At 36.8% G+C, this 23,524-nt stretch overlaps 1 protein-coding gene across 2 annotated transcripts in view; it reads right to left on the minus strand.

Moving 5' to 3' along the window:
* The window catches only part of CycJ (Cyclin J), a 115,015-nt gene that overhangs the window by 65,704 nt on the left and 25,787 nt on the right, over nt 1–23,524 (minus strand). For both annotated transcript variants that reach the window (XM_090391007.1, XM_090391008.1), the window contains exons 2-3: nt 21,205–21,495; nt 1,641–1,925 (exon numbers count right to left, since the gene is read on the minus strand). In XM_090391007.1, coding sequence (XP_090247133.1) covers nt 1,641–1,925; nt 21,205–21,481 — 562 coding nt within the window. In that variant the 5' untranslated portion in view covers nt 21,482–21,495. The remainder of the gene's footprint in view (nt 1–1,640; nt 1,926–21,204; nt 21,496–23,524) is intronic.

The following is a 23,524-nucleotide window of genomic DNA, read 5'->3' on the forward strand; positions in this document are numbered from 1 at the left end:
ATCAAATTCCTGCCATGTACCCTCAAGGGGTGAACAGGATATGATATTACTACATGAAAAAAATTACATCATTACTAACTTCCTACCTACAATTTTCCTCCAAATCAGTCTGTTGCTTGTCAAGACTCCAACATTATCATATCTTATATTTCTATCATCTAAGGCACTTTGTACTATATCGATCCACCTATATCTTGGTCTTCCTCTGGGTCGTTTTGCTGCCAACCTAGCAGAGAAGACTTGTTTTGCTAATCTTTCTTCACCCATTCTGTTTAAGTGACCATACTAACGCATACCTGGATGCTGACAATGTCAAGTTCTTTCCTAATATCCTCATTTTTAATATGATATTGCCAGTGATGCCATCTGTTCACGCCTCTAATCTTTCTCAGGACTCTCATATCACTGTCTTGTATACAGCTAATTCTGACTAATTTCTCTCTTATTCCATATGAATTTATTCAATTGACTTCCCACCATACCAGCTTTGCTGATTCTGTTGTCTATTTCGATATTGAATTTACCATCTTCACTAAAAATCGTGCCTAAGTAGCTGAAATGTTTTACTTGTTCCACAGGTTCTCCATTCACAACACAGTTGACATTTTCAATGATTCTGCCTATTTTCATTGTCTTTGTCTTTTTATTGCTGACCTTCATACCAAATCTATTACAACGGTTATTCAATTTAGTCAGAGAATCTTGCAGACTTGTAGTGGATTTATTTAGAAGTATAACAACATCCGCATAAAGCAAAGAGCTGACATTAACATCTCCAATTCTGATATCATGTTTAATACCACTTTCCTTCATAATGTGATCCATATAGATAATGAATAACAGAGGGGATTACGTACATCCTCGTCTCACACCAGATTTAACATTAAACCATCTTCCTGTACTTCCTTCAATTCTAACTGCTGACTTACAACTCAAATAAAGACTAAGTATTGCTTGATATAATGCCCCATTGACACCATATAACTGTAGTGTATTGAATAGCTTCTCTCTCTTAGCACCTTGTCATATGCCTTTTCCAAATTGACAAAACTTAAATACAGATGTTATATTTCCATGCTTTCTCGACTATTTGTTGTAAAGTGAAGATCTGATCCTGACAGCCTGAATCCAGCTTGTTCTTCACCCAGCTTTTCTTCCACAATTCTTCTCAATCGTTTCTCAAGTATACTTACATAGATCTTGCCAGGAACACTTAGTAGGGAAATACCTCTGTAATTCTCACATTCAGTTTTATTTCCCTTTCTATATATGGGTACTATGAGAGCTCCACTCCAATCATCGGGAATTCGTCCCTCTGTCCAGGCTTTCTGAACTATACAGTGAAGCCACTGTAAGACTTTTATACCACCATACTTCAGCATTTCTGGTCGAATATCATCTACTCCTGCTGCCTTTCCACATTTTAAGCCTTTGATGGCTTTTTCTACTTCAAGTATGAATATGTATTCCTAACTGCATGCCTGGTCAGTGTTTTTTACTACTGTGCTGTCATCACTGCTTGTTTCATTTAGCATCATAACTAAACATAATAGTCACAAATTCAATCAGCTAAATCAACAAATTAAATATAAATTACTGAGAAAAGTTAAAAAAAAAAAAAAAAAGGGAAAGATCCTAACCTTTCAAAGAAACTGTCATAAAATACAAAATATACTCTTTAGCATACTCCTGAGCTTTAGCAAAACTTTCAGTATGATCCTGTGACTCCCACTCTTCTGAGGTAACAATATCTTGACAAAAATAATCAATAAAATGAGCTACTGTTGGCACTGACACTTTCCATTTGAAGTAGTCAAGAACAGTTAATTCTACATGTAAAAAATCTGCTAATTTATATTTGTTACCAGTTAATCTATTCAGTTCACTTGCTTTGGGAATGAGGCAGTCTTTCTCTTCAGATTTAGCTGGAATAAATCAACAATAAAATGGATATGTATGTTTTGTAATTTTAAAAGTCAAACAAATTAAGAATTCATATTACTCATTTATATCAGTAATTCTGAATGTTTATCCAAATGTTATTCAATAGAACTTATTATAATGAATTTGTCAGATAACTACAGTTTTTTTTTTTTGAGTAAATAGCTATTTTAAAACTTATTCATTGTGACTTTCAATCTCTTTGTCAAGGTCATCAGGAGAAAGCAATATCAAATTTTGGTTTGCACAATTTATCCAATTCTCCACTGTTTTCACTAGGGAAAGGAAAACTTGAAAATTCTCCATTCTCTAGTTTTAATGAAAACCTAAGCAATCATGCCATTTAATCCATCTGCATCATCTTTACACCTATTATATTGCATTTTTTCAAGTTTATATAGTAATCTAGGATTCTAGGTACAATATTTCTGCAATGGGATTAAGGTAAAAAATATATATTCAAGAATGTAGTTTTGCTTTTTCTATGCACAACCAATGATACATGCTACAGTTTCTTATGCTAATTCAAAACAAACAAAACAACATAATTCAATTTCAACACATCAGCTTTGATTCTAGTTAGCTACAGGACTTTTTTTTTTTTTATGCCAATAACCGTAATTCATTTTTGAACTGATATTAGAATATTAATAAAACTGGACTAGCTGCCATGTTAAAAATGCCATAACATAAAACTTGATCACTATGTTTCTTTTATAAAATCCTTCACAGTTTGTAAACTGATCCTTATCAGCTCTTGGAAAACATAACTTATCTTTTGAAATATCTGGTACATTATCTAGCAGCAGACTGTTTGAAATAAAAATCTCAATAATGACTACATAGATCATTCAATCCATACAATCTAGGGTTTTTTTTTTCCTCAAGTGAAATAATGCTATTCTCATCAACCAACTCAGCTATAAAGTGTTACTGTATTGCATCTCTAAATGCTATTTCCCATACAAAAGCACATGTTAGAACATGAAAGTAATCATACAATATTATCTGCACATAAATATCATTATAAACTTCAGACTTCCACAGATTCAAAGACTCATCTTTGGAGGTCTATGATGTTGCACACAAGTCATCATACCATGCCATAAATACATTCACATTCTCTGCATTCACCATTCTCAAGCAATGAAATCATTTATTATGCTTTGTGAAAAAAAGATGCTTCACACCCTTGGCTCATACCCTTCTTATATATCTTTCCAGGATGACCTCTTGTTCTCCCCCCCCCCAACACACACAATTCTATGAAAAACCTGCTTAATGTTAATCTGATAAAAATCCCTTATCAATTTACATGCAGCTATCAACCCCCTCCCCACCTCCTGTCCCTACTCTGTAAGTCGCATTTTTTTAACCTTTCTTTATACTCAACATTTCAGAGACCAAAAACCACTCTAGTCCATCTCTGGACCCTTTCCAATATCTTTTCATCCTTTAGAAAACCTAGTGACCAAATCTATGCAGAATGGCCCACAATGGAATCTGTGTCCTTAATTCTACAAATCAGCACCCTCTGCATCACTGCCAGAATTCATTGTGCTGTCCTCATAATTTTAGCAATGTGTTCTCTAAATTTCATGTCCCCATCGGCCATAGATTTCATCCCTCCACCTCCTCCAATATATCCCCACCTACTGTACACATCTTTGTTTTCCAAATTTTAAAACGTTACACTTCGTAACAATGAACTGGCAGCACACTCAACTCAGTCTATTCAAGTCCTCTTGTAATACTACATCTGCTCCACTCCTCATAGTTCTTCCCAACTTTTCATCATCTACAAATAACTGAATATCCCTTTCAGTTATTTGCCATTCAATCCTTCCTCATTATCATTAACAAAAAAGATGAACAGCAATGGCCTTAAAACAGATCCTCAAGACATGCCACTAGCGACGTTCCTTCAGCATACACAACTTGCCGATACCTATCAGATAGGCTATCTCCAATCCAATGCACTAATCTATTATCTAACCCCATCCATTCCAATTTAACATCAACTTCTTGTGTGGCAATCTATCAAAAATCTTAGCGAAATCAAAGCATACAACTGTATGCTTTGATTTTGATGCTCCTTCTAACGCACCTGTCACCTTACAAGTAAGCAGATTAACAAAACATGATCTTCCTTTAGCAAAGCCATGCTGTCCATCAAAGAGAATGCCAATGTTGTCAAAACAATTCTGAATCTTCATCCTCAAACTCTTGTGACCACACTTATTTAATAAGTATGTCAAAGCAGATGTCAACTAACCAGCATGCTCAAATCTTACAACCTTATTAAAGTCAAGTTTACTCAATTCCTTATATACTTTCTACTTATTCAGACAGTCTCTCCTCCTACCTTTCCACTGCACTGAAATTCTGCATTGTGTCATTTGTAAGAATCAAATACCTTTACGAACTGTTCATTTAATATCTCAATATTCCTCTGCAGTAATTATCCTTTTACCACTACCAACCAATATCATCCTTCCATAATCATTCTTTCTTCTGCTAGTAGATATCAAAAAGGATTCCCTAGGATTTTTTTTTTTTCCATCATTAGATAACTGCCATTCAAAGTACTTGCTACCCTTACCAACTGTAAGTCACTGTACTTGACTGCTCTTTGTACTCATGTAACTGATTATTACGATTCATCTCATGCCACCTCCATAATGCTTTCTTCCAGACTGCTTGCCTCACTTCATTCATACATTTCACATCTAACTTATTTAATATCCTAACCTTTGGAATACTGTCAGACATTGCCCTTGCCAGGTAGTTAAGTATAGCCCAAAGTCCTCAGTTTGTCATAATCAGTAGTCTTATAGTTCCATATATATCCCTTTCTCATAGAAAATTTGATGTGAATGGCCACTACCCAGTTGATTGCCTAATGGTCATTCTCACCAACAGGATAGATACAACTCCTCATTTAAGATGACATATGATAATGAAATAATCAAATCCAATAATCCCTGATCCTTGTGTGCCTTCTAGCATACTGTCTAAGGTAATCGTCCCTTAAAACCTCCTGAAATTCATTTACTTGTGGATGCTATCTCATCATCCCATTCTATATTATCATAATTAAAATTACCCATAATGATCACCTTATCCTATTTGCCTGACTCATTTGCTTATACATTTCACTGTCTTCCACATTTACCAGGTCTATAGCAACACTGAACTAAGTATTTCATTCTATCCACCTCTACCTCACACCATACTGTCTGAAACTAACTGCAACCATTTTCTTCTTGCATTGGCACAAATCATTTTCTATCAACAGCACTCATCTCCCCTTTTTGCCTTTTCCATCTTGACAAAAACATCAGCCCTTCAATCTCGATTCCGGTCAAGATATCATCCTCATCCAAGCATGTGTCACTTATTCCAATAATTTTTAGGTGAACAAATGCAACTGATGCAAAAATTTCACTCTATTTCTGCTATTTCTAGCATTCATATACAAATATAGCAATTCATTTCTGGGTCGATAAAAAGTTCCAGTGATACCACTTCTTAGATGTGACACTCTTCCATTCCCCCCCCCCCCCAATTGCCTCTCTCTCTCTCATTAACTATCACAGAACTCCCTCCAGACTCAAATGCTCCCCCCCCCCTCCCAGGCCATCTGATTCCTTTCTTTTTTACTCACCCATTCACTTCCAGTTGTAGCATCAACCTTTTTCATGTTATGCCCTTCTGTTTTCCTGTCTGTCTTGAAATCGTATTCTCCCATTCTTCTCACTCGTGCATGACTGCTCTTTGTACTCATGTAACTGATTATTGCGATTCATTTTATGCCACCTCCATAATGCCTTCTTCCAGACATGCATTTCACAATCTTTAACTTATTAATTAAATTCATTTAATCTTTAACTTACTTAATCTGGCCAAAGATTATTGGGATCTCCAAGACATGGTTGACAGAGGATGATATAATAAGAGGAATTGAAGTAGCAGGCTACAGCATTTTTCAGCAGGATAGGAAAGGAAAACGTGGTGGTGCAGTACTGCTTATGATAAGTGATGACTTATGTCCCCTAACAGTGGAGGCTTTGGAAGGCAGTAGCACTAATGGTTTTGAAAGCCTACATATGAGGTAGAAATGGCCAAGATGGGATATTTAGTGGGGTGTTGCTACAAACCAAGTAGCACAGAGAGTGGGGAGCAGGAGATGTTTAGGCAGTTGAGCTTGGCAAGTGCAAGAAGAATGATTATTATGGGAGATTTTAACTACAGCAGTATAAGCTGGGAAGAGGAAAAGGCATGTAATAATAAGGGGATGGAATTTCTAGAATTCTTGAAGGAAAAATATCTTAGGCAACATGTAATAGAGGGAACAAGAGGTTCAAGAGAATGTGGATTTGGTCATAGCATCAGAAGAGCTGATAATAAGTGAGATGACATCTCTCCCACAGTTGGAGAGAGTGGCCATGTGGTTTTGACTTGGAAGATGAATAGACACGTAGGTGTATCAAAGAAAAGGGAACGTATGTGAAATTATAAGGCAGGTGATTATAAAAGTCTTAGATATCAACTAGGGACAGTTCCATGGAGGGCAGAACTGGAAGGCCAGGATATCATTAGTGCTGGGGAAATTGTAAAGGAACATTTGTTAGCAGCAATAGTAAACTATATTCCACGAGTGAAGAAGCAGACACAATTTGGTGTAAAGCGGATGACAAACAATATCAAACAGGAACTGCAGTTGAAAAAGAGATTATGGAAGAGATATAAGAAGATGGCTGGAGGGCAGATACATGAAGAATATAAGACACAGGCCAAGAGAGTGACTAGTATGGTGAGGAAGGCAAAACTGGAATATGAGAAGAAACTGACACTAAGATCCAAAGAAAATCCAAGGGAATTTTTTTAGCTATGTGACCTGTAGGAGAAATGACTGTGGAAGAATGACGCTACAGGATAAAAATGGGAATAGAGTGACTGATGCAGAGGACATCGTGGAGTTGTTCAATGAGCACTTTATTGGAGTATTTGATTCTGGAGAAGAAGGTTTCAATACTAGAGGGATAGGGAAGGTTTTGGATTTAGAGGTGCAAGAGGAGTGTGTTCCAAATACTGAGTAATCTGGATATCAGTAAAGCTGTGGGACTGGATGGTATTTCACCACGGGTTTTGAGAGAATGTGATAAAGAACCGACAGCTCCGGTTACCTGGCTCTTCAATAAAAGTCTGGCTGCAGACAAGGTACTCAAGGAATAAAAGGAAGGTAAGATAGTCTGCTGCACAAGGGCAGTAGCAGACTGGAAGTGTCTAATTATAGGCCAGTTTGTGTGTCATCAGTAGTTGTAAGGTCTTAGAGAAATAAGTGATGGACTATATACAGTATTAGGCAGATGAGGATAATGTTATCTGTGAGAATCAACATGGATTTGTAAAAGGGTGTTCTTGCTTTAGGAATATGATTGCCCTTTATAATAAAGTGACAAGAGCAGTTGATGAGGGAAAGAGATATACTGCCATTTCTTTTGATTTTGCAAAGGTGTCTGACAGGGTGCCACATGATAAGGTGATATTTAAGTTGCAGCACATGGGTTTAAATGTCAGATTAGTCAAATGGATTCAGGATTGGCTGTCTGATAGGCATCACCGAGTTGTGTATGGTGGGGCAATATCAAGGAAGCAGAAAGTTTCAAGTGGGGTTCCATAGGGATGAGTACTGGGACCTGTATTGTTCAACCTTTATATCAATAACATTGTCAATGGATTGCAAGGAGATATTCAGTTGTTTACAGATGATGTGAAGCTGGGAAGGGTTATCAGTAATAATGCAGATGTGGCAGCCCTGCAAGAGGATTTGAATAAACTAGAGAGATGGGCAATTAATCAATGGGGGGTGTCAGTTTAATGCAGCAAAATGTAAAGTCTTGAAGTTTGGGATACATCGATGGGAGGATGTATACTTGATTGGAGAAGTTACACTAGAGGAAGTAGGGAAGACAAGAGATCTGGGGGGTGATGATTGATAGAAAACTACTATTTAGGGAGCATATTGCAAAGGTGGTGAAGGTAACCCAGAGGATTGCTGCAATACTGAGAAGGAAGCTGAACTGCAGAGATAAAATAATTATCATTCCATTGTATAAGACCCTGATGAGACCACACAGACTATTATTCTCAAATTTGGTCCCCAGGATTTGAAGGAGATCAATTAACTGCAGAAAGGGTACAGAGGCGGATAACAAAGATGGTTTCAAGACTGTACAATGTCAGTTACGAGGATCGACTGAGAGAATGTGGATTGCAGAGTTTGGTGGATAGAAAAAGGAGAGGTGATATGATCGAGACTTTTAAACTGTCGAGAAGCAGTTACAGGCTAGACATTGGGGAGTTCTTTCGCTTGGTGGAATGGTGGGAAGGAGTGATGACAAGGATTGATGACATAACTTCCATCCCTGGAAGTTATGAAAGGAGGCTGTGAGCAGGAAGGTGAGGAGTGGTTTCTTTGTGTGGAGGGTGGTTGAACCATGAAATGCATTGCCTGAGAGAGTGGTTAGAGCAAGAACAGTCAGTGAGTTCAAGGAGTGGTATGATACTGTGTTTCCTAAGGACCTCTTGTGATGAGTCTTTTGACTCCATGGAGGCCTGAATAATAATAATAATTAATATGCAAGTTTTATCTAGTAATTATTCAGCCTTCTACCAGAAGATACACATAATTTGCTCTATTAATAGTAGCATGAAGTAAGAATTATCCAGTTTGCTTTGTTCAAGTAAATATTAAACAGTAAACAAATGTGAACATGTTTTTTTTGAAGAGAAAACTCAGCGTATCTGAAGAAAAACCAATTCTAAGACTAACCCCACCTGTATAGGATATCTTCTGGAGTGCAGTGGGGGGGGGGGGGGGGGATTTTCCAGAGATTGATTCAGTGCAATGCAATTAAACTGATTATACAAAGTTTCCAATCGATATTTAGGTGACTTTGTGCATATTCTCACTCACAGCTTAACTTCCTTTGCCTTAAGAAATACTTGTAGTTCAGACAAGTTTTTAATACACAGACAAAATTATTTGTGTTGCACAACTCCTAACTTATTCCATCATTAACGACACACAAAAACTAGTCTTTAAAAAAAAATAAGAATTTATAACAATTGAATAGTTGTTCATGACAAGTGCTACATAACAGAAAAAAAAAGTATGATTCACATGTATGATTCTCAAGTCGCTTCTCTTTGGTTTTCATGTTGTTACAATTTTAGCAATGTTATCCCTAAACTTCAAGTCTCTGTCCATCATCACTCTCAGATCTCTCATCACCTACAAAATCTTGCACTTGGCAACATTAAATTGACAACTCCACTTACAGTCTTATTCAGATCCTCCTGCAAGGCCAATAATATGTAATGTATCTTGTCATTCCACCTTCATGTAACTACCGTTCTTTTCATGCATTCGCTATTGTGATATGATGATATGTGCATTTTTTTAATTTTTGTAACTTATGTGCATGTTAAGTTCATCATGTCTGTGAATTACATTAGTTAATAATCAAATTATAAAAGTGCAGTAAGAATTTTTCTCAGAAGTTTATTTTGCACTTCGTTAGACTATAATAAATTTAGTTTAATCCTTTATCCAAGTGTGAGCAAACAAAGTCTGCACCTGAAAATATCTTCAGGACTGAAGCAAGGTGGTGCAACTGTTGGCAACTCAGAGCAAAGGTGGACTAAGCTCTCATTACTCCTTGTCTCAGTATCTCCCACCATGCCAAGCACATGTCCTTACGGACATGTATAATGCTATGTAATGAGGGAAGGGCCACTACCCAGACTGGTTTTAACCTTTATTGAGGTCTCATCAGTGGGAGGCAGACCCAGAGGTGGTGACATTAAGGCAGAAGCAATGGAGAGGTTATATTTACCTATATAAGTTGCCAACTGGTGCCAACCTTATTAAATTACTCTGGATTTAGAGAAAGATGTTGGAAGTTTATTTTGTACTTGGTTAGAGTATAATAAATTTAGTTTAATCCTTTATCCAAGTGTAAGCAAACAAAGTTTGCACCTGAAAATATCTTTAGGACTGAAGCAAGGTGGTGCAACTGTTCACCACCTTGCTTCAAGGTGGAAACTGGTCTGGGTAGTGGCCCTTCCCTCAATGCATAGCATTATACATGTTTGCAAGGACATGTGCTTTGCTTTGCATGGTGGGAGATACTGAGACAAGGAGTGATGAGAGCTTGGTCCACCTTTGCTCTGAGTTACCAAAAGTTGCACCACCTTGCTTCAGTCTTGAAGATATTTTCAGGCGTAGACTTTGTTTGCTCACACTTTGATAAAGGATTAAACTAAACTTATTATTTTTCTCAGAAAATCATTCTAGGAAAGTCGTGGTGATTGATTGTCAGTGCAACTCATTTTATTTGTCTAATGTCAGTAAGTAATTTTTTTTCTGGCATGCAGCACTTGTAGTAAAGTTAGAGAACTTTTATAAATTCTTATGTATTCAAACTAATTATGCTTTTTTTTTTTTATTATTTGTATCACTGATGATAGAATGAGTTAATTATTATCATTCTTTGATTTTAATAGTAGTGCAGTAGAAAAATAATTACACTTATACTTAAATGAATGCAAAATACTGTAGTCTAAATTATACACAGTCTTGCTATAAACACTGTTACAACTTCAACATGCCACTGTGCTGCTCACAGAATCATGCAGGCATGGTCAGCTACACTGCACAACCAAGATTCGTGTGCTTACTAGCAGAAAGAGAAAGAGAGTCGTCTAGCTGTACAGGTTAACATGCAGCATGGAGATTATGAGAAATGTTTAGCTGTAATACCACTTCACAAGGTCGGAATACAGTTACCTATTATTTTGTGTGTTGAGGCTTAAGTGCTGTGAAAAATTCATGATGAAGGTTTAATCGAATATTATCAGCACTGAGAAAGGATTAAAAACAATTTTAATACTTCCAATATTTCGTCTCCGTCACATAGACATCTTCAGGGATTACAAAAAAAATTTTGTAACAACACACACACACAAATATAATACAATAGTGAGTGAAACTAAAGTCCTATCTAGGTGGTATGCCTTCTATGGGCATTTGCAGGTATCCTAGAATGTAAAGAGGGATATCTGATAATTAATGTTTCCCAAATTTTGGGAAGCTTAATGCAATCGTATTTGTTTAAATTTGGTTGATTCCTGAGTGCAGATGCAGATTCAAAGAATATTCTTTCTTTTTTGAATTTACTATGGTGGTTGGTTTTTTCCCAGGAGATCCTGTGGGTTCTATCCAAAACATGGTCTGCAAGGCTAGATTGACTGTAATCGTGATTGCAGATGTATGACTTCTGTTCTTCTAACCGGATTGTTGCTGATCTGCTTGTCTGTCCGAAGTAAGCCAGTTTACAAGCACAAGGTACTCTATATACTCCAGGCACTGAGAGAGGAGGGAGCTGGTGGAACAGATAAGGGTAGCAAGTTTAAGGTGGGGCTTAAAAGCTGTATGGAGGTTGTACTTTTTTAATCATCTGGCTATTTTTTCTGATGTACCACGATGTAAGGTATGGTGATGGCATTTCTGATGTCCTTTTGAAGAGATAGTTGGGGAATGGGGAAGGACGTGATTATTTTTTTAATTCTGTAGTCACTGTTGCCATTGGAAAGGAAGGTGTTGTGTATATGTTTGAGTTCGGTTGAAAGGGCAGTTTCACTGGAACAAAGATTGTGGGCTCTATTGGTAAGAGTTTTAATAATGTTTTAATTGCTGAGAGGAGTGTTGGTGGGAGAGTTCGTGAATGTATCTGCCTATATGAGTAGGTTTTCTATATACAGAAAAAGAAAGGTTACCATTAGGAAGACATGTTACTAAGGTGTCTAAGGAACGGTAAACAATTGTTATTTTCCTTTTCCATCGTAAACTGGATTCTTGGATGTAGACTATTGAGGTGACTGAGGAAGGAATCTAATGTGTCTGGGTCATGAGGCCAAATAGAGAACACATCATCTACATATCTTAGTCAGATAGAAGGTTTTAGAGGGGAAGAGTCTATGGCTTGTTTTTTCAAAATTTTCCATGTAAAAATTGGCAAGGGGGGGCGGGGGTGAGAGAGGGAACCCATGGCAATTCCCTCTATCTGTTTGTAGAATTTGTTCTTCCAAGAAATATAACCGGAGTAAATGTCAAATGAAAAGAACTCTAAGATATCAGAAGGAAAAACGTTTTCTAAGAGTGTTAAGGTGTCAATTAGAGGAATATTGGTAAACAATGAGGTGATGTCAAAGCTGGCCAATATGTCTGTATTATTTAAAGTAAGATTTTCAATTAAGTTTTTAAAGTGGGTAGAGTTTTTCACATGAGATGTGGTAAGACCAGTGAAGGGGGGGGGGGGGGGGGCTAGCTGCTTTGACAATTTGTAGCAAGAAGCATTGGTGGCATCTACTATAAGTCTGAGGGGAGAATTAGGTTTGTGGATTTTCGGTAAACCATAAATATGGGGGAGACGAGAATCGAATGGTTTGAGTTTGTTTGTAATGTCAGGAGGCCGAGAGGACACTTTAAGTAGGTTTTTTAATTTTTTAACTTGAGTTTTTGTGGGATCATGTTCAAGTGGTATGTAGGTAGCGTGATCACGGAGAATAATATCCATTTTCCGATTATATTCTATGGTGTTAAGAACGACTGTGGCATTACCCTTATCAGCTCTGGTGATGACAATACTTTTTTCTTTCCGTAATTTTGAAGGTGATGACCAGGAGAGGATATTAGCTACGTCAAGTCTGATGTTATTGGCTATCTCGAGATAAGTGAAAAATTCTGCGAAATGTACAACACTGAACACAGCATTATTATATGGCATTATTAAAACTCTTACCACATAGAGTCCACAATCTTTGTTCCAGAAACCTTTGTTCCCTTTCAACTGAACTCAAACACACACACACACACACACACAACACCTTCCTTTCCAATGGCTACAGTGACTACAAAATTAAAAAAAGAATCATGTCATTCCCCAACCATCTCTTCAGAAGGACTTCAGAAATGCCATCACCATACCTTACATCCATGGTACATCAGAAAAAATAGCCAGATGATTAAAAAAGTACAACCTCCATACAGCTTTTAAGCCCCACTGTAAACTTGCTACCCTTATCCATTCCACCAAAGACCAGCTCCCTCCTCTCTCAGTGCCTGGAGTATATAGAGTACCTTGTGCCTGTAAACTGGCTTACTTTGGAGACAGGCAGATGTTTTGGATAGAACCCACAGGATCTCCTGGAAAAAAAAACACCATGTTCCACCATAGTAAATTCATAAAAGAAAGACTATTCTTTGAATCTGCATCTGCCCTCAGGAATCAACCGAATTTAAACAAATACGGTTGCATTAAGCTTCCTAAAATTTGGGAAACATTAATTGTCAGAGATCCCTCTTTACATCCTAGGCCACCTGCAAATGTCCATAGAGAGCACACCACCTAGATAGGACTTTAGTTTCACTCACTATTGTTGTATTATATTTTGTGTGTGTGTGTGTGTGTGTGTGTGTGTGTGTGTGTGTGTGTGTGTGTGTTGTTACAAAAGTTTTTTGTAACAACAGACCTGAAGATGTCTCTGTGACGGAGACGAAATATTGGAAGTATTAAAATTGTTTTTAATCTTTTCTCATTGCTGATAATATTCCACTAAACCTCCAACATGAACCTATTATTTTCAACACACTAAAAACACTTGGGATAAGTAGGATGTTTGTGCATTGGACTATTAATCATTATACAGTAGATGTATTTGACTGCTAAAGAACAAGTCATTCATGCTACATTAAGATGCAACAGCTTGTGAAATCTGTGAATGTCTCTGCCATAATCCTGTGAGAATGCAGAAAGTGCTGTCACGATAGATGAATGTTTCACAGAGAATGATGTCACATGCACTAACTAATGAGCTGATGGTAAGAGCCTATCCTCCTTAGGAAGTGCCTACTGGACACTTCTTAATATCACAACTTATGTAGCAGAGGGTGATAAAATCAAAGGCACTTCTGACAGTAAGTGCAAAACAGACACAGAGAGCAATATTGTCTCCAGAGATAAGATTTATCATTAAAGAGTTGTTTAACTGCCAAAGTGATCAGATATATCTCCTGGATGATTGTACAGCATGTGCCATAGCATCCAGGATTCAAAGAAGTCATCACCCCACGCTGGTAATTGTTTGGTGGGGAGGGAACGTCTCGTGGTTATCCAGGTTGCATTTCAGTGAGAAAGGGTTCAAAACCTCCACCAAAGTGTATCAAGATACCGTGTTGGAACATGTGGTACAGCTGCTGAACAACACCTTGTTTAATGGTAGGCCATAGACCTTCAAATAGGATTAAGCCCCCTGCACACAAGGCACAAGGACCACACAAAACTGCTTCGAAGAAATTTCTGACTGACCACATATCACCATCTGATTGGTAGTCTGGAAGTCCAAATCTGAATTCCATGAACTCAAATTGCAGTCGGAGCTTGAGAGAGAGTAGCCAAGAAACAACACCCCAGCACTGAGAGCTTGCAGGCAGATTTGCAGTGGCAGTGTTTCCATTGGATGTTGTGTGGGTGCCACCATCAATGTGGCCTAAGAGACTTCAGGCATGAATGAAGTCAAAAGGTGAGAACATTTTGAACATTAACTGCTGCTATATGCACATTATACATGTGGTTTGTATGTGCTGAAAGCTGCAAATGATTTACTGATAAAGGTTTATAAGGGTCAAAGCTGTATAACTGAGAGGAGACCTCCACATAGCCTTTAAAGGAATGCGGAGAACCGACCAGGGCTTCTGACCTAATGTCCAATCCTCACCTTCTCGTGGTGCACCCTGTTGGGTATCTACTTTGATACTGAACGAACGAGGATGGGCTGGCAATTTGGGATTCAGCCGACCAAATTGTATTCTAATTGGTTAAACCAAAATAAAAAATGATGGTACAACATGACAAAATTTCATGCCGGCTGGGGCGTCGCCCGGTTAACCAAGGCCCCCGTTGTTTTCGCCAGGGAACCAGGGCGAACAGCGAAAAGTCAGCTACTGGAACAAATCTGAAAACAAACCCCAACTCAACATCACCAGAGTTAAAGATCGGTACTATCAACGTAAGAAGCCTGAATGGCAAAGAAATGGAGCTAGCTGAGGAATTAGATAAGTACCAGATCGACATAATAGGGGTGACTGAAACAAAAAAGACCAAAACTGGTGAGATCTTTCTGAGCAATAAATACAAAATGTTATATTCAGGCAATGACAATCAAGGAAAAGAAGGAGTAGCCATAGTATTCAACACAAAATACGAGGCTAATCTTCTTGAATGGCAGTCAGTCTCAAGTAGAGTAATGTGGGCAAATATGAGAATGGGGAACTGGACAATGAGACTTATTTGTGCCTATGGTCCCACAGAAGGTTCTACTAAGATAGAAGTGGAGGAATTTTTTGATGCTCTAGAAAAAGCAACTGACACAATGAAAAAGGAAAAGTTGGTCCTTGTTGGGGATCTGAATAGCAGAGTAGGAAATGATTGTCAGACATACAAAAATATTTTGGGAAAATTTGGAGAAAAGAGCAAAGCTAATAATAATGGCAAATACCTGTTGGATTTCTGCTCAGGACATGGACTGGTTATTACTAACACCATGTTCCAACATAAAAATGTGCACAAATTCACATGGAGAGAAGACGTTAGGAATAAGAAAAGTCTCATTGACTATGTTATTGTTGATAGTGATGTTTTCTCCCTGGTGCAGAACACCAGAGTGTACAGAGGATTTGAAATTGGAAGTGATCACTATTTAGTCTTGAGCAGGATAAAATTGAATTTCATATTGAAAAGAATAACATGTAAGAAAGTTTTAAAGCAAATAAAAGTTGAGCAGCTCTCAGATGTGAACTGTAGACTAAAATACAGAAAGATTATTGAAAAGAAAATGAAAGAGTTTGAGAACAGGAAACAAACCTTGGAGATTCAGTGGCAAACTTTGAAGAAAACATTGATTGATTCTGCCAGAGAGGCATGTGGTGAGGTTGTGTGCAAGGATAAAAAAATCAGAACTCCCTGGTGGACACAGGAAGTTAAACAGGCAGTGAAGGAAAAGAAGAAAGCATATCAAAAGTTCCTAGCAAATAAGTCAGCTTTTACTCTTACAGAATACAGAGACAAATGTAAGAAAGCTAAACAGTGCGTAAAACTAGCTAAACAAAAGTCATGGGAGGACTTTGGCAAGAATATAGAAAATAAATATCAAGAAGGTGGCAAAATATTCTGGAGGTTGTTGAAGAAGCTTAGGAATGGAGGAAAGAGTGCTGTAAAAGTAATTAGAGATGATAAAGGTGACATGAAAACAGGAGAAAAAGATATCCTTGAAGTATGGAGTAATTACTTTGAAAAACTGCTAAATGCAACAAGCAGTGATGACAGCATAGTGATAAAACACACTGACCAGGCATGCAGTCAGGATTACATATCCATACTTGAAGTAGAAAAAGCCATCAACGGCTTAAAATGTGGAAAGGCAGCAGGAGTAGATGATATTCGACCTGAAATGCTGAAGTATGGTAATATAAGAGTCTTACAGTGGCTGCACTTCATAGTTCAGAAAGCCTGGACAGAGGGACGAATTCCCGATGATTGGAGTAGAGCTCTCATAGTACCCATATATAAAAAGGGAAAAAACTGAATGTGAGAATTACAGAGCTATTTCCCTACTGAGTGTTCCTGGCAAGATCTATGCAAGTATACTTGAGAAACAGTTGAGAAGAATTGTGGAAGAAAAGCTAGGTGAAGAACAAGCTGGATTCAGGCCAAATAGTGGCTGTCAGGGTCAGATCTTCACTTTACAACAAATAGTCGAGAAAGCATGGGAATATAACAAAGATCTGTATTTAAGTTCTGTCGATATGGAAAAGACATATGACAAGGTGCCAAGAGAGAAGCTATTCAATACGCTGCAGTTATATGGTGTCAATGGGGCATTATATCAAGCAATACTTAGTCTTTATTTGAGTTGTAAGTCAGCAGTTAGAATTGAAGGAAGTACAGGAAGATGGTTTAATGTTAAATCTGGTGTGAGACAAGGATGTACATTATCCCCTCTGTTATTCATTATCTATATGGATCACATTATGAATGAATGTGGTATTAAACCTGATATCAAAATTGGAGATGTTAATGTCAGCTCTTTGCTTTATGCGGATGATGTTATACTTCTAAATAAATCCGCTACAAGTCTGCAAGATTCTGACTAAATTGAATAGCTGTTGTAATAGATATGGTATGAAGGTCAGCAATAAAAAGACAAAGACAATGAAAATAGGCAGAATCATTGAAAATGTCAACTGTGTTGTGAATGGAGAACCTGTGGAACAAGTAAAACATTTTAGCTACTTAGGCACAATTTTTAGTGAAGATGGTAAATTAAATATAGAAATAGACAACAGAATCAGCAAAGCTGGTATGGTGGGAATTCAATTGAATAAATTCATATGGAATAAGAAAGAAATTAGCCAGAACACTAAATTAGCTGTATACAAGACAGTGTTCAAACCAGTTTTAACTTATGTATCTGAGACCTGGGTCAGAAGTAAAACACTTGACCAAAGACTAGAGACCGCAGATATGAGAGTCCTGAGAAAGATTAGAGGCGTGAACAGGTGGCATCAATGGCAATATCATATTAAAAATGAGGATATTAGGAAAGAACTTGACATTGCCAGCATCGAGGAATGCGTTAGCAGAGCTAATCTCAGGTGGTATGGTCACTTAAATAGAATGGGAGAGGAAAGATTAGCAAAACAAGTGTTCTCTGCCAGGTTGGCAGGAAAACGACCCAGAGGAAGACCAAGATATAGGTGGATTGATATGGTACAAAGTGCCTTAGACGATAGAAATATAATATCTGATAATGTTGGAGTCTTGACAAGTAACAGACTGATTTGGAGGAAAATTGTAGATAGGAAGTTAGTAATGATGTAATTTTTTCATGTAGTACTGTCATATTCTGTACACCCCTTGAGGGTACATAGCAGGAATTTGATGATGATGATGATGAGGTTTATATTCTGTTTAGGTTGTAACAGTATTTATGGCTAGACTGGATAGGTGTTTGTTAATCCATAAGATATTAAGCTGTGGGTGAAAATATGCACAAAAGCCACCTAAATAAGAATGGAAGCTTTAAGTGTAATCAGTTTCATCACACCACACTGTGATCAATCCTTGCTGAGCTATTTTCCCAACTTCATCCCCCACCCCCAAAAAAAAAAATATATATATATATATATAATATGAAATAAGTCTCAGAACTGGTTTTTTTTTAAAAATGCATCGAATATTTTCCCCCCATAGCATTTATCTGAACAGAAAAAGGAAGTGGATGGTAACAGCTCATCTAAATGCCTCTAGATCAACTATCATTTCACTAACAGAAGGCTGATAAATCCTATAATACCAATTACAAGATGTCAAATAGTGTAGTGATTTACTATCAATGGGGTTCCACATTATTTTATAAATATAGTGATACATAATAGCAGTTAACCTAGAACACAGATTTTGAAATTTTGTGGTAAAAAAGACTGAAGACATTTCCGATACCTACATAAGACAATTCTTTATATTATTTGGAAGATACAAGAAAGAAGTTTACTTTAATATAAAAGCCATTAGCAGTCGTCGTCGTCCGGTAGCATCCTCTAGAAAGAGAGTTGCAGCAGATGAGCAGCACTTCTCCATTTCTCTCTGTCTGTCACTTCCATCATTCTTAAACCAGTCCATTGCACGATGTCATTAAACCACTCTCTAGTTGGTCTTCCACGTCTTCTCTTTCCCTCAACTTTCCCTTGTAATATAGTTCTTGTCAGGTGTCCCGAAGAACCTCTCAGAAGATGTCCTGCAAATCTAGTCTTTCTTTGCATAATATTCTTTAACAGTGTTCTTTCCATCCCAACTCATCTTAAAACTTCTTGATTCGATATTCTTTCTGTATAGCTAATCTTTTCCATCTTTCTATAACACCACATTTTCAATGCATTAATTCTTTCCATATCTCTCTTTCTTAGTGTCCATGACTCACTTCCATAACTTGCTATACTCCAAACTGTTGCTTTAACTATTCCAATTCTAATGCCTATTTTAGTGTTCTTGTTTATTAAAATTATCTTCATTTCCATAAATGCCGATTTAGCTTTGCCTATTCTATTTCTAATGTCCAACTCTGAAGTTCCTTTCTCTGAGATCCAGCAACCTAAATATTGAAATCTTTCCACTTCTTCTAAAATCTTCCCTCCACATCTTATTTTTACATTATCTCCTATTTTTCTACCTATTATCATTATCTTGGTCTTTTTTGTGTTAATTCTTAGTCCATACCCTTTACAAGAGTTTTCATAATTTGTTCTAACCCATTTTCACTTTCTGCCATCACTACGACATCATCTGCATATCTTAAGTTATTAATGATTCTTCCGTTTATTTTTATTCTTTTTCTACATCCTCAAGTGCCTCTCTAAACATTTGTTCATTATAAAAGTTAAACAATAATGAATCCTTGTCTGACTCCACTCTCCACCGGGAATTCTCCTGTTTCCTCTCCATTTACACACACTGACGCTATTTGTGACCAATATAATCTTTTTAAAATTTCAAAGTCATAAGAATCAATATCAGTATTTTCTAGAATGTCAAAAAGCCTTTCATGTTTCACTGTATCAAATGCCTTTTCAAAATCTAGAAATCCCAAAAACAACTTTCCACCATGGTTTAGTGTTTTCTCCCCAATAATTCTTAGACAAGTTATAGCCTCCCTAGTTCCTCTGTTGGTTCTGAATCCAAACTGTTCCTCATTCATTTCTTTTTCTATTTTATTCCTAATTCTCTCTAAAATTATTTGCACCAGCATTTTTGCTGTGTGAGTTATAAGACTTATCATTCTAAAATTGTTACAATCTAAAACTCCCACCTTTTTTGGAATGGGGATAAAAATTGATCTTCTAAACTCCACTGGTAATTCTTGTCCTTCATAAATTCCATTAATAATTTGCCATAACACTTCCATACTTTTTTCACCTATATTCCTTATAAGTTCTATCTGTATACCATCTATTCCAGGGGATTTTCCTTCTTTCATCTTTTGAATTGCTAGATTCAATTCCTCCCTCATGATGCACAGTCTCTGCCCACTATGTTCTTTCCTTTGATTTTCTCCTCTTTCCCTGTCTTCGTAAAGTTTACTTACATATTCTTCCCATCTCTGTAATATCTTCTCTTTTTCTATCAGAATTTCACCTCTTTCATTCTTGATTGCTCCAGTCCTTAGCATCTTTCTCCTTCCTGTCATCATATTAATGTTTTTATAAACACCTTTTATGTCCTTTCTTTCTGCCTTTGTTGTTGTATCTTTACTTATTTCATCTAACCACTCTTCCTTTTTCCTTCTTATCTCTCTCTTTGTATCTCCCTATTCAAGTCTTTATACTGCTTTTTTTTCTCCTCTGTTTTACTATTAACTAACGTTCTTCTTCTTTGTGTTATTTTTCAAAATATTTTCCGTCATCCATGGTTTCTTTCTTTTCTCTCTCTCATCCTCTTTTTTAGCTAAATGTAATTCTGTAGCAGTAATTATGCTTTCCTGCAGAATCTTCCATTTTTCACTTGTATCATCATTTTCTTGTATATTTCTCTCGTTCATTTCTTCTTCTACTTTCTTTGAGAATTCATTCGCCGTACTTGGTATCTTCAGCCACTCCATATTCCATGATTTGTTCCATTTCCCTGTAGTTGCCTTTTTTAGATTAATCCTTATCTTAGTTGACAACAATATGTGATCTGTATCACAGTCTGCTCCTGGATATGTTGTCACATCTTTTATAATGTTTCTATATCTTTTGTTTATCAAAATATAATCTATCTGATTTCTTCTACTATTTATATCCTCCCCTGGGGCTTTCCATGTGTACAATCTTCTTGGATGTTTCATAAACCAAGTGTTCATAATTGCTAAATCATGCTTTCTACAGAAATCCTACAACATATCTCCTCTTTCATTTCTCACTCCCAATCCAAATATCCCAACAATATCTTCCTCCCTTCCTCTTCCGATTTTTGCATTCATATCACCTTGTATTAGCAGTAACATAAGTAAAATTCTAATTACTAAATTAAACCATAACATTTTGATGTTGTGAACTATACTATAAACAATATTATGTATATGAAAACGTAGGACAATTACCTGCAATTAATATACATACAAGAGCAAAGAGATTCAAATGCTTTTGGGATATACTATGATTATCCATGAAGTGGTCAAGCAAGTAAACTGAAACATGCTGAACAACTGTACAAAGATTTCTATTTTCACAAACTTTGAGCATCCAGTCCACTAAGTGTCTGCGATAACGAAGCTGTGGTGAACGGAAATGAAAGGTAGGATGTCTTTGGCCCAAAACATACAGATAACTATATATATCTGCTGCATATTCAGTAAACCACCACTCTTCAGAATGCATTCTATTTTCAATCACTGAAAGAAAATATTTTTACAGTTTGGATAATGCAATAGTTAATATCAATAATTCTACATTACAAATAAACGTTCTTAAACATATTCAATTTTTTCCCCTGAAATGTCTTATATATGTTTGTCGATTGGTAGAGCCTCTGCTGCTAACAACTCACAAAACATTAAGCAAGTTTGAGCGAGAGTAGTAGTTGGAAGGGGTTCAATCGTTCGATGCTGTTGGCACACTCTCCCTCGATGAGTCTTTGGACTCCCTGGAGGTGTCACATAATAATAATAATATTTCAGAATGTGGGAAATTTGCTTCTTCACTGGTGTTTAAAACCATACTAAGAAATATTGTTAATGAAATGGTGCAAAGAAAAGCTTTTGAATTAATGAACAGAAAATTTCTTATAAATTTTGCTAATCATGATTGAGTTTTTATGAAATATTTTGATATAGTGTAGTACTGCTTCTTGGTTTCTATTATGGCAGCCTTTTTAATAACACACTATCATCCAGCCAACTACCATTTAAAGATTACATTTTGTGTAGTATCATACAGGATATTTAGAATGCTGCACTTGCTGTCGATTGAAAATGTGTTAGGCGAGAGATGGGAACATCATATGTACATGAAATATAAACAATGGGAAGCAATGGATGATTTTCATGTTAGTATCCTATGTTTTTGGTAACAGTTTAGGTGGCGACTTGAAAACAAATGAATGCCAACAGAGAATTTTGAACTGTATGATTTAGGATGAAGGCATGCATGAGGTATCAATGGATTTAACTTTAGATAAGGTAACCAGAGATGCAACAATTCTAGCAGATGGCCTTGTGGTGGTGAATATCACATGAAGAGGAAGTGGATGGCATGAAGAAAAGGATGAAGATTAGGAGCCTTGAGAGGCTAACTGATACAAAGTGAAGAAAGGGAGGCAAAGAATGGTTTATAAAGCCAGAAAAGTAGATAAAAAATAAAGTTGAGAGCAAGGGATACAGAGATGAGAGAAGAAGACAGGGAGAATGAACAGGGCAGCGAGGAATGTGATGTATGGAAATTCAATGATTCACAGTGTGGGCAGAAGTTGCAATAATAGCCTCTGCAAGAGACAAGAAGGCATGAATGCCATACTTACAAGGACTTTCTGCATCTGGCGCTTTCAAAATGAGATTTGAATTTATTGATGGTTGTTTTGCCTTTCTGCTTACATTAGTGTAGGATGAAATATGTCTCAAGAAATGTGAAACAATGAAGTTTTCGAAGTGTCGGACACACAATCTTTGCACCACCCTTGTGCAATGAGATTATCATACTTTGTTTCCACTCCTGTGGAATCTTCCCCATCCTGAATAGTCACATAGTCACTTCAGCTGAACACTCTTAGCATCCCTACTGAATTGGTTCACTGTTCATTTTAATCTAAAGAAAGTGGGCATATGCAGTGAAAAGAAAGCATCTTGGACATATCACCATATAGAAAGAGTCCAATTGCTTTACAATACCATAAGAATAAGTTACTAGTTGTTTAGAGACGTGCATATTAGGCACACTATATTTTGTGAACAGCAGTTTCATATGTAATAGAAACCTAAAATAATTTATTACTGGTATATATTTTGCTCAGGATGTCATGAACCTCTTTCAGGAAAATAGAAAAACTGGCCATAATATTTAAATTCTGAATACAAGAATGAGTTGCACAGCATGCATATAATATCAAGTGTCTTGGTTGCAGATGTCCACAGAGTCTGCCATACACCCTTCTTGTAATTCTCTCTAGGTTCAATCTGGGAGCAGAATTATACAACTTATCAGGAAGCATTCAGATGCATCAGCATCAAGTTCAGTCATGTGTACTATCTGCCAGCCAGCTTGCAAAATTGTTTGCAGGCTGCTCATTCACACTGCATAAAAAAGAAAGGAAGGGATAGAAACATTGAAACTGTGTTCTGGTGAGCAAACATAGCATGGTCCACTTCAGGCTATCAATAAGTAAGGTGTTTTACCAAGGTGATGAGAATCATTTACCAACCAGTAGGT

This window comes from Typopeltis vanoorti, chromosome 4, assembly GCF_054136105.1.
Source record: "Typopeltis vanoorti isolate ZY-2024b chromosome 4, IOZ_Tvanoo_1.0, whole genome shotgun sequence".
Classification (NCBI taxonomy): domain Eukaryota; kingdom Metazoa; phylum Arthropoda; class Arachnida; order Uropygi; family Thelyphonidae; genus Typopeltis; species Typopeltis vanoorti.